At 40.0% G+C, this 12,794-nt stretch overlaps 1 protein-coding gene and 4 gene segments (V, D, J or C); 4 read left to right on the plus strand and 1 right to left on the minus strand.

The window, feature by feature from the left end:
- LOC127353606 (Ig kappa chain V-III region MOPC 63-like) overlaps positions 1 to 12,794 on the minus strand; it is a 59,937-nt gene that overhangs the window by 17,748 nt on the left and 29,395 nt on the right.
- Positions 1 to 12,794, plus strand: part of LOC127353871 (Ig kappa chain V-III region MOPC 63-like) — a 44,817-nt gene that overhangs the window by 8,523 nt on the left and 23,500 nt on the right.
- Positions 1 to 12,794, plus strand: part of LOC127353862 (Ig kappa chain V region Mem5-like) — a 78,056-nt gene that overhangs the window by 4,949 nt on the left and 60,313 nt on the right.
- Positions 1 to 12,794, plus strand: part of LOC127353768 (Ig kappa chain V-III region MOPC 63-like) — a 69,348-nt gene that overhangs the window by 1,533 nt on the left and 55,021 nt on the right.
- LOC127353504 (excitatory amino acid transporter 5-like) lies at positions 1,298 to 12,176 on the plus strand. The gene is made up of 11 exons (XM_051382761.1): positions 1,298 to 1,621; positions 3,104 to 3,183; positions 4,253 to 4,468; positions 7,381 to 7,423; positions 7,542 to 7,755; positions 8,597 to 8,696; positions 9,589 to 9,822; positions 9,990 to 10,184; positions 10,286 to 10,420; positions 10,528 to 10,678; positions 11,373 to 12,176. The coding sequence occupies exons 1-11, from the start codon at positions 1,463 to 1,465 to the stop codon at positions 11,517 to 11,519; spliced, it is 1,674 nt and encodes a 557-aa protein (XP_051238721.1). The 5' UTR covers positions 1,298 to 1,462; the 3' UTR covers positions 11,520 to 12,176.

The raw sequence follows: 12,794 nt of genomic DNA on the forward strand, positions 1-12,794 counted from the left end.
TGACGTCAGAGGAAATAGACTGACTGCAGAATTAACTATACATGCAAACAACACATGAGAGTAACTGGAACGGCTGATAACAATGGCACACCATGATTACTGTGAACAGCTCTATCCCAATGCTTTTTAAAACTTTCACATTCTTCCTTTTGATTATTTTCCTGTTATCTACAGCCTTACATTTATAAATATAATTCCATTCGTAGAGATTTCCTTCTACAGCATATATATATTACAGCACCATGTTACCTTTGTCTCATCTAGAGCAGATTGCAAACACATTCTCCTCAACAGCATGAGGGTTTACTGCAAGTTCACACTGACAACTCCAAGTTCATTTGAGGCACTTCTTTGGGCCAACAAGGCATTATTTACAAGTTGAAATGCCAAGTGCTGACGTCCGTGCAGGCCCTGACCTCTGCACTGGTAAATCCTAACGTCATGGTGAGATCAAGGGACAACGAGTGTCAAGGTATGTCCTGAACACTGAGGACTAGTGTCCTTTGGCCCCTGCCCTCTGATAATCCTGCCAGTACAGTGCAACTTCTTCACTTATACATTATTATGTCATCGGTGGCGTTTCAAACAGTAACATTATGGCTCACATGTGACTTTTAAAGGTTCAGTGTGCAATATTAAGGAGGATCTATTAGCTGAAATGGAATATAATACTAATAGTTATGTTTTCAGTAGTGTATAATCACCTGAAAATAAGAATCGCTGTCTTTTTGTCACCTTAGAATGAGCCATTTTTATCTATAGAAGGAATGGGTCCTCTTTTAAGGAGCCTGTACAGTAGCCCAGAATGGACAAACCAAAAGACTCTAGATCTCTTTAGCATTTTTCGCGACTTTCACAGCCACCATAGTTTTTTACAGGCTTGGAACAGGAGGGTGAGGTGAGGGCATTGTGACCTCCAACTACTCCACAAGATGCCGCTAAATCTCACACACTGGTCCTTTAATGCAACAGCTTTTATCTTGTTTACGTCACTATTATTTAGAAATTCATTTCAGTAACCTTTGCATGAGTAAAGTATGAGTATGATTGACTCGAGGATGTAGAACATACTAATATAATTCAAGCAAGTTTTATGAATGGGATGACATGGAGGCGGGTAGTAATAACTCATAATGAGCTATAAATGGAGGAGCTAATCAGTGCTGAAGTCTTGTCTTTAATCTCGTTAATGAAGCGGCTGTGGAGGAGCCTCTGTTAGCATGGGATAGGGATAATCCTTTTAGGCAATACCAGGAATCAGTGAGTCAACACTTCCTCTCCCAGACTGGATGAGTTCTTCAGTGAGAGACAGGACCCACATCTGATCAGTTTCTCTGGCTGTCCTCTGCCTCGGATCTTGTGGGATACATACTGATCGACCTCACTCTCCAGGAGATTCGGATATCTGTAGTCACTAAGGGGGGAGGGGGGGGTCTTCTGGCATACGGACTGAGCAGAAATCATGATGGAGGGGTTCAAGAAGTGTTTTTTGCCCGTGAAAATCCGAGCATATGTAAAGGACTACTGCAAGAGGAATGGCCTGCTGACACTCTCGGTTCTTGCCGTAGTGACGGGCTGTGTGCTTGGATTTGTCCTCAGGTCGCTCAACCTGTCCACGCAGGTACGGATGAATGCATGGACAGAAAATTAACAGGAGGCAATGTGACTGTCTTTGGGTCTTACAGTGTTATGTTATGTTACCTTGATAAAATGTAGTGGGATTGTTAACATTGTGTGCAAATGAACTCAACATTTAGTATGGGAAGAACCAGCCAGTCTGTCCTGTTGACTTCTGTTGTGCACTGACACTGCAGATAAAGCCAGTTATGTCATAGTGAGAGTGGAAGCAGACAGAAGCAGAAAAGTGGTTTAACAGTGAACCGTAAGTGTCAGAAGAAGTGCAGAAATAGTTAAAGTGGCTATAATTAATATTTGTATATTAACATTGAATCACCTACTAGAAAGAGGACGTTGCTCATAGTGGGATCCCCTTTATATTGCATCTTTTAACTCAACTCGTAACTTAACTATTCTCTCGTAGTGTTGTCCTGTTGCAGCAGGCAGATGTTTCATTAAAAAAAAAAATTGCTCAGCATTAAACAGCGGGCAGACCTGGTATCACACCAAAGCGTGTAATACAACCACCACAGTGGCAGTGTCATGTTGTTCCTTACCTCCAGGGCGTCAGAGAAGTTAGCCCTCATGGCTTTCTGCCAGAGAGTCTTTCTAACAACCCTTTCTGCACTTGGTTTGGATTAAAAATAAGTAACTATTGACTTTTGTCAAAGGTCTGTGTTTGACATTCGTCTGTTCCTCCCATTGTCATCGCCCCCTGCTGGTACCATACCTTCATACGTTATACTTTTAACACCGAGATGAGGCATTACATGACACTGACACGTTATCCTCTAGTGGACTGGTGGGTGTATTACACTCTTGGGTGTGATACTGGGATGTGCCTTTATTATTAAATCTAATATTAGGAAATTAGCTACGTGTGATTTCTAAAATACTAACAATTTGGTATAAGTTTCATAAACAGTGTTGTGTCATTATTCTTCCAGTGAATAGTATATTTAGTTCACACGTAAATCCACAAACATATGTTTAGGTTTAAGGCAATTAGATATAGCATAAAAGGAAATTTAAAGGTTAAGAAAAGCATAGGCCTATAATTAAGCCACTGAAAAGATCTTGAACATATGACTTAAACTTGAATGAGACAGTTAAAACAATGTATCGATATGTTTTATAAAAGCATTGTGTTTGACTTCAAAGCTAACAAAACTATGTTGGTCCTCATTGTCCTCATTGTTAAAAAAATCTAATACAATTTCATAGGGTTAGAGTTAGGGTGCACATATTTCTTGTCCGTGTGCTGAATCTGAAACTTAAATCAAATAAAACAGTTAAAGGGAGTGTTTTACAGTGTTGCAAGTCCTTGGGTTACATAAATCATATCATTGTGTTGTTCTGCACACTACTACACTCTACACAAGAATTTCAGTTAGGGGATGTTATTAGGATAGTATAATGGTAAAGTTTAAAAATTGTATCCTTTAATAGAAATACAGTTTACTTCAGGTTTTTGTCTCTCACACAGGCAAAGATCTACTTTTCCTTCCCTGGAGAACTGCTGATGAGGATGTTAAAGATGTTGATTCTTCCGCTCATTACTTCCAGGTAAGAAAAGAAAAAAACCTGTATTGTTTTACATCTTTTTAAGAACAAAGTTTTTGCATGCAGCTAAGTTACAGGGAGCATATAGCTAGGCCTCTCTCTCTCCCAAATAATGCTGGCTTGTTTGTATTTAAACCAATCACAATTGTCTTGAACGGCGTAAAGCTCAGATTGCAACATCAGTGCCCCTGCAAAATAGTGTTGGAAGAAAGTGGAAGGTATGGAAGCCAAAAGAGGGGCCACTGCAATTGAATTAGGCCGTTATCTTGAGAAGTTAATTTATCATGAGAAAATTACCTTTGTTATCTTGGAATAATTACGAGAACTCGAAAATGAATGCCTGGTTAATTTGATCACACCTGATGTCTGCCTTACGATCACTGTCATGACTGTCGAGAAGGATTCATAAAAGAACTGAAGAGTTATTACCAGAATGTACATCTGAGAGTTCATATTGATTTCTTGGCATTGAGAAGATTGAGATTTAGTTAATGATCCCTGCAATGTCCAGATTCTTCTCATGCGCTTTTTCTATTCCTATTTTCTATTTGGTCACTATGAAAAACAATACTAACTGGCCTGTTGCATGCCATTACTCCATGCATTGTTTATTAAGTTGAACCAATGCTATATCTATAATGTGCCATCTATTCATGTTGGCTTGGCACTCTCTCTGATAAACATTTGAAGCAACGAGAGGAAACAACCTCTTGTTTTCTCGTGATGATGGGTTGATTATCTCCTGATGACGTTTGTTTTCTCAGCCAATGGCAAGCCTATACTCACAGCCTACCTAGTGGGAGTCAGACTATAGGGGACACATAATGTTGATGACAAGTCACTAATTTCCAAAAACATTCTTAAGCAATATGCTAAATATTAATTCAAATTAATATTTTATGACACAGCAAATGTCTGGTGCTATGTCTCAATAGTTAGACAAAATAATCTTCCTTGTTTTTGAACTATTGAAGGTACATTGAAACTGAATTATACAACTCTTGAATTCATTGTTTTAAAATGAGTCAAAAACTGAGCAGTTTAAACTGGACACCTCCTTTTTCCCATCCAGTCTTATGTCCGGCCTGTCAGCCATGGACACAAGGGCAAGCGGTCGGCTGGGAGTCCTGACTATCACCTACTATCTGTGGACGACCTTTATCGCCGTCATCGTCGGCATCGTGCTGGTGCTCATCATACACCCTGGGACGGGCTCAGAAAAAGACGGCCACCATGCAAGTTCAGGGCCTGTTATGACCTCTGCAGACGCTCTGCTGGACCTCATCAGGTTAATACTGACACAAACACTATCACACTTGGAGATGGGAAATGCTTTCATTCAAACATCTACCTTACTGAAGCTCTTGAGCATAGATGCTTAGTCTGTACGAGTTGTAGCTGCTCTGTATCTGACCTCTGGTGTCAGTGTCAACACCAACTTTGGTGCCAGTCCATCCAATATATGCCGAGATATATCACTGGATTAAAATTTCCCTTTGTTAAGATGCCCTGTGGATTCATCCTCTTGGCACCATGAATATGTGGAACAAATATCTTATCAATCAATTTAATGCTTCTTGATTTATTTCAGTCTGGACTAAAGTGGTGATCCTACAGACTGACACCCATAGATCCATGCCACTAGTAATAAAGACTGTCTCCTCTTTCAGCAGCTCGGTTAAGATGTTCTTCCTCTTTAGCATTTCATGAGATGAACTTTTAGGACTAAAGAGCATTTTGTCAAACAACTAAATCAGGCTTTCCTGGTAAACAGATGTTTCTCCCATTTGCTGCGTGTTCCTAAGTGGATTCCTCATTAGAAGCAATGAGAAGTCATTGTGACATACATGGGGTCTCTGCTATATTTGGAAAAGATCTGATAACCGGTGGCGGAACTAGACTTTTACACAAGGGGTGGCCAGAGGGTAGTCAAGGATTTATGAGGGGGCCATATACTAGGCCTAATAAAGTCAAATCCTGGGATACCGCAGGTCGGATTCGAACCCGGTCACTGAAGCACCTCAGTACATGGATCACCTTGTGAATGACTTGCCTGGCTTGTTTCGTGTTGGGAGCTGCCCGGGCTGCTGATATCTGGGCTGGGGTCTGTCTGTGCCTGATTCATTTTTTTTTTGCAAAAAAATTGGAAATATCTCCCTTCCTCTTCATTGTTATCTGTTTATTATTATATTATCTGCCTTCTCTGGTTGCGTTTAAAAATCTCGCTGTTTTCGAAGTGACGTGCAGTGACCTGTCAATCAACTGGGGTAGCACCCAGGGTGTCCAATCAGGTTCCAGGGGTGGCCAGTGCTACCCCGGCCACCCCTCTAGCTCTGCCCCTGCTGATAACTGTAACTTCCCAACTGCACTTCTATAAGATGGAGACAATCCCCCCTGGGATTCCAGATTCTCCACTCTCGTGTTTTAGAAGTGTTTTACCGGATGAGGAGGATCGGGGTGTAAATATAGACAGTGCAGTAAGTGTGGTTTTACTGGGGTCGGTAGAATGGATGGCGGAATAGTAACCAGAGCCCATCATAATAGCGTGCACTGGGGCCTATCTTAACTACCTTACGCAACTGAAGAGGATTTGCTGTGTAATACCTTTGAAAACAAGTACAGACCAATTAAATCCAGTACAGATCCAGTTCAGACCATGTGACTTCCCTTGTGCATCTCAGGAACAAGAAGCTCCCTAATCACAAAATCTCAAGACATCAGTTGGATCCTGTGAGCTGACGTTATCAAAACAAAACAATGGCAAGCCAGAAATCATGAAATTCTCAGCGAGTAATGTGCTTCCTTCTAACATTTAGTGAACTTCCAAAAGTCTTTTTGTCAGAAGCATTTCAACATTAGATGGAAGAAAATATGCTTGAGGCTGCTAAATTCTCCTTCAGTACAAATTTGTATTTTTCTATGACTTATTCAGCCATTTGTATTTTGTTTAACATGTAGCATAAAGGGAACTATATCTGAATTTCATTATAGAACCCTGCATTGTAAATGACAACAAAATAACCTTGAATCATGAAGATCAGAAAAGATTGATGCAGTATCACTCCTACGCAGTAGGTTGGCTAAGAATAGGGGAGACACTTAACTGTGATCTGTTAAGCTTGCACTTTCCCAGAAGGTGCGATGTTACGCTCGGTAAGATAGAGCCTGTTGTCTGATGTGTGTGTGCTCAGGCTTACTGCAGGCCCATTCACGCCAGAGATCCACTAATACCTTCTTCTAAAACCCTTATTTTTGTGACCTGTGGCTGGTGTGCTGCTGCGAGCCAAAGATCAGGTGTACATTTCAGTCCTCTTACGTGTTTGACAAGCTTTCTGGCTGAGTTCAGTATCATTGACGTACGCTGTCCTAGCACATGATGCTGGCTGTTCCGCCTTGTTAACATGTGAGAGCCTTTCTAAGTGTATCCCCTGGTTTAGTTGTTGTTGTTATTTTGTTGCTCTTCTTGTGTTTTGTGTGAAATAGTAAAAATGAACACTGATCCAGGAACAGAGGTCAGACTATTCATAATTTGACTTAATTACACCAGCCAGTATTCAGATCATTCACTTAATTAAAAGCAGCAAATGTTATTAATGTATAAAAATAATAATAACCAGACAAATGAGCCTGAAGCATCAAAAGTAAAAGTAGTCCATGCAGACAATTACAGTGAGTGTTGTACTTTTATATTATTCAATTATATTATGCATAAACGTAGCAGCTGCTCACAGGAAGTTAATTTAGCTTCTATATTCTGTCTGGAAATCTGGAAAAACAATCCCACCACAAGGTCCATTTTGTAGCTGTGCTGGTGCTTTCGATCATATCACACCTTCATCAGCAGTTTGGCTAGTTGTTGTTCTGGCACTGGTCAAGTTGGCATCTTTTCTCAGCACTTTAAGACTTCATCATCCATGTTGTTTTAGAAGCTGAGGTTCGTACTTCATTGTTGGCTTTGGAAACAGCAGCTGAGAAAACAAGGTCCATTTAGTAGTGGCTTTGGTCTACGACTCCATGAAAAAAGTTAGTAAATTAACCCTGTGGTAAGAATATTTTGTCCACTACTGTTTCCAAGGTCAAAAATGACTTTTGACCCTCATAATAAAAAATAAACAAAATTTCCAGCTCTTTACATGAACAGAACAATAGCTGTGAAATATACATGATCTGATAGATTTGTCTTTTTGTTGTATTTTACAGGAACATGATCCCGTCAAATCTAATTGAAGCAACTTTTCAGCAGGTGAGTGGACAAAGGGAGGAAACTCAATATGGATTGTACATTACAGTTCATTCATTCAATGTTCAATATCCAAATATATAACAACTTGGTGTGGTTGTTCTCTTTCATCTCACTCCAGTATCGAACAGACCTGGTTCCCATTGTGCAGAGCTCTGATGCAAAAGAGTCTCAGGCCAACTATGTATATGTCATGCCCGACTACCACAACCCTCAACTGGGCCACCCAGTCTTCCTGGAGATCACGCCTGCTCCAGACATCAAGTATAAAATCGTCCCCAGTACCAGCAAGGGCATGAATGTACTGGGGATCGTCATCTTCTCGGCCACCATGGGTAAGACATCCACACAGCTCATTAAATCACAAAAAAATCCTTATTTATTAAGTATAATGCTTAAGGTACTACTTTCTAATAACCCCCTTTAAATAGTTTATAAATTGTAACCAATGGCTTTATTGATTGTTACTAAATCTTATCAGGTTGTGAAAAATCCCGATAGCTATGTGTTTACGCTGTTCCAACATGAACATGGCTCTTTAGTTCATCAAGACTTTCAAACCTTTTTCTAGAACAAGCTAATTATTTTATTAGAACGTGATTAACAACTTTTTTAATGACCAGTGGTAGTATTCGTTCTTTACTTAAGTAAAAGTACAAATGTTTTTTCAGTAAAATATAGCGTACTTTAAGTTTCTGCATAAAAATGACCTCTGCAATTGATATATAACATGGGATTGTTTCCTATGCATCAGATTGTGTTAAAGGGTTAGGTTCTGCTTTACAAATTTGTACTAATTTTTTAACTATTCTCTAATGATTGCATGTTTATGAAATGTTGGATAATTTGACCTTATTGGGCCTTAAGAGGAAAAAATGGTGGAACTCAACCTACTCATAGACATTATAAACATGACAAAAGGACAGTCAGTCAATTTTGTTGTTTATTTTACTAAAATGTAATGGAGAATAAATATAAAATAGCCATTAATAGAATTACTCAACTAAAGTACAAGTATCTCAAGATTGTACTTCTACTATATAGGCATATATCTTATCTATAAAGCATGACTAAATTGTTTATTAACCATTAGTTAAGTTTACTTACAATTTACAAACCTTTTATCAGGGGTGACTTGTACAAAAAAGCACATATAAATGTACTGTTTGTTCACAGGTCTGCTGCTGGGGAAGATGGGAGAACGTGGAGCGCCGCTAGTCAACGTGTGCCAATGCATCAACGAGTGTGTAATGAAGATCATCAACGCTGCCATGTGGTAAGATTTAACTCTTACACACACATTATTGGAGAAAAATACTATTGTGTCACGCACATATATCCAAAAACAGAGCCAGATTATATCTAAAAATAAATCTCAGCGTCACTGAAGTGTCCTTACTGCTTCTCAAGGGAGCTGTTGTGTCGACTTTGGGTTGGATTACATTCGTGTGAACGGCGCACAGGTGCTCTTTCATAAATGAGATTAGCGCTGAATAATCGTAAATGGTGGACACTTGCGAAAAGATTGTGGCCACGTGAACATTACACCCGCATGTGATATTTGAACATCTCATTCCAAAGTCGTGGGTATTAATCTGCTGCTGTAACAGCCTCCTCTCCTCTGGAGCCTGGCTGAGTGGATTTGCTCACACTCAGCCACAAGAGCATTAATGAGGTTGGGCACTGATGCTGGTGCCAGATAAGGCTCACTGTCTGCACTATCATTAATCCCAAAGGTGTTGAATGGGGTTGAGGTCAGTCAAATTCTTCCACACCAAGACTGAAAACCCTTTACTCAAGTTAAGGCCTTTTCCCAGACATGCTGTCATAAAGTTTTAAGGTTCAGAGGTTTTATTTGTTACACGCTCATGCAATGTGTGCACATGTGTCATAATGAATAAGAGTCACTAAATACTTTAAAAATAATTGGAAGCACACAGGTCTTAAATATTATTGTATACTGTTGCATTAACATGTCCCTTACTGGTACTAAGACGCCCAACCCAAACAATAAAAAACAGCTCCACACCAAAAGAAAAATATGTGCAGTAGGTCTATATATAGTTTTTAGCCACATAATGTAAATAAATGCATCACAGGCTAATAAAACAATGTCTTTGTAGAGTAAAGCTCCACGTTTGAACCTTTTGTCCTGCTTCTCCCTGCAGGTACTTCCCCTTCGGCATTGTGTTCCTTGTGGCAGGGAAGATCCTGGACATGCACGACCCGGCCCACCTGGGAGAGAAGCTGGGCATGTACTTCATCACAGTCCTGTCTGGTTTGTTTGTGCACGGCCTCATCCTGCTGCCTCTCTTCTTCTATTTCTTCACTCGCAAAAATCCGTTCCCCTATATCAGAGGGCTGCTGCAGGCTCTTGTCATCGCACTGGCCACGTCATCCAGGTAAGAGGAGACAATGACAGATGTAGCTCATTGTCTTGGTTCTCTCTATTTCAACCTTAAAAATATGTAGTCTAAGGACATCCTACCAGTTCTGATTGATCATCTTTTTAAAGAAGCCCATTGAGTACCCAGACCTGACCATTTCCTCTTGTTCTCTTCCTCTGCAGCTCGGCCACATTGCCAATCACTATGAAGTGTCTCCTGGAGAATTGTGGTGTGGACCGGCAGATCGCTCGCTTCGTGCTCCCAGTGGGAGCTACCATTAACATGGATGGCACAGCCCTGTACGAGGCAGTGGCGGCCATCTTTATCGCTCAGGTCAATGAGTATGACTTGGACTTTGGCCAGCTGGTCACTATTAGGTGAGAATTAAAACTGAGCTCATTAGCCTGCCAGTATAGGTTCTCTGTGTAGAAAACCTATGTATTTTACATCCATAACATCTCGGCTCTTGTCTCACCAGTATTACAGCAACGGCAGCCAGTATCGGGGCAGCTGGGATACCTCAAGCAGGTCTGGTTACCATGGTGATTGTCCTGACCTCTGTGGGATTACCGCCTGCTGACATCTCGCTGATTGTGGCCATCGATTGGGTTCTGTAAGTCCCACAGAAATGATTACGCTATCTACAGTAGAGCATCAGTGGGTCATATAGGGCCATTTGGGGCACCGTGTAAATGATTTTTTTTTACATCTCATTCTCAGTGATCGGTTCCGGACGATGATCAACGTTCTTGGTGATGCCTTAGCTGCTGGGATTATGGCTCATTTATGTAAGAAGGACTTTGAGAGAGCCGCCACTGCTGCTACAGGCACTCCCACACCTTCTGCCAATAACGGAGGTGGCCCCAAAAGGGTAAGGAGGACAGTTTGTATTTGTTCAGGTCAAAGTGCACATGCATGTGAGGATTTAAAAGCCCAAAAAAACTTGATTTGAAATCTTAAGCATTTCTCTATTACATTAAATATTAAATATCCAAGACACGTTTTAGGAAAACAAGACTTCTGAGTTCTGTGAGGTTGTGATTAGACCTGATCTTGAGAGTCTGTACCAAATGTCGTGGCAATCCTACTAATGGTGAGCCATTTAACTTAAAGTCACAAGTGTCAACCGAATAGGGGTGCTAGAGAAAAGGTCAGAGGTGTTACGATCCAACAGTTGTTGAGGTGTATGTATTTGTGTGTGGTTTGGACAGACAGAACATATAGAAACAACACAACAACTGTTATTTTGTTAAAACTCTAATTGGTCCATGGGAATATGTGACATTCCCTTTTTCCAGTCCACTGAACCCACTGAGAACCAGTGAGAAATTAGTTAAACAGTTTCTGAAACTTTAGCAGAAACCTTTGTGTTCATGGCGAACTCTTTAGCTAAATTATTAGTAAGAAGCTGATACAGAAAATATGTTTTCTGGGCTTTCAATTAGGTCATGATACTTAAAATATGGAAGTTTTTAACCCTGTTTTCATGCAATTCTAGAAAAATCCAACCTCTGAGAACTGCTTTTACTTAACTAACTGTACTGTTGGTGATTTGTTCCCTACAGAGAGACACAGTCATCTCCTTTGGTAATCAGAGCGTGGCGATGTCTGATGCTCCTCTTATTGCACACCGTTGCGATTACGTGTTTGAAGTTGATGGAGACAACGTGCTGGAAAGACCTGTGGCCTGCTACAACCTCTGCCAAGTCTGAGACACATTTATAGGATGGACAGCAAGGGAAACTGCCTTGTACAGCCCTCATAGATTGACCTCTTGGGACCAAAGGGACCATCATCTGAGGCCTGGAAAGACCAAGTTTTGTTAAGTCCTGTTAGTCATATATGAGACCAATGATCAAGTATATTGTGGTGTCAGGGTTTAGCGGTGGAAATGGATTTCACCTGTGCCATGTTGAAAACAAGAAAACCTTCATTAATTGATGTACTGTATGTTTCCATTCGGTTTAGACAGGAGTTTCACATGTACCCAGTTTTTAAACAGACACTCTGAATGCACCTGCAGACATGATAAGGACATGCATTAGATAGCGGAGTCAGTGGAGATTCATAGTAGGGCTGTTAAAAGTTTGATCGTAGGTTTAGACTTAAATCAAGGTTTTGAGTTGCCTTAACATGATCTCAGTTTTGACAATAATTCTGAGAACTTTGAAAGACTTGAAAGTAAACAGAAACAGATAAACGACAAGCAAATTCATTGTGTGAATGAAGAGAACCTTTATGTTAGAAAATGGATTTATGGATATATATAGAAGAAACACTAATATACGAGTTTGAATATTTACATGATGCTGATTAGATCATTTGTTTTTATACCTTTGCTTTTAATTTTGTGTTCCATTTTTTCTAATAAAAAACGGTTGTATTGCATGCTGTTTTTTTAATCTACACACACACACACCCCTTTTGGATAAACATTTACAAAATGATATATATAATTAAAGTTGAATAATATAGGAGGAAAGTAATTACACAAGTTAGATTAAATTTGTGAGGCTGATCCTTTGTATATTTTCTACCACAATGACATAAAAGTAGTGAGCAGGCTATCAAAGTTAAAAATGTCCAGCTTTTGTGCAAGTGGCACATGAAAGAGTTGGTTCAGGACATCTTATTGATAACTTTAAGCCGTGTTTTCTATCATTAAGCTTGAGTTAAAGAGTCTCTTTAGGTGAAAAATGAACACAGACAATAAAAGTGCTGCAGGAAACTTACTCAGAGTTGATGGTGGTCTAGTACAGTAAATGTACTGTATATGCAGACATGTCTCCCCCATCTGGTCTCAGAAGGTAATAACTGGGCCAATACCACGTGACCAGCTGAAGGATAGGTGACATTACAAGATGCATAATCCCTCTTCCTGTAACCACAACACAAATGCTACTAAATCATGTTTTGTTGCTTTTGGGTTCTGTCAGTTAAATTATGTTTGAGCTTGTTATGTTGATGAGTAAAACAGGAATACTGTC

Source organism: Dicentrarchus labrax, unplaced genomic scaffold (genome assembly GCF_905237075.1).
Source record: "Dicentrarchus labrax unplaced genomic scaffold, dlabrax2021, whole genome shotgun sequence".
Taxonomy (NCBI): Eukaryota; Metazoa; Chordata; class Actinopteri; family Moronidae; genus Dicentrarchus; species Dicentrarchus labrax.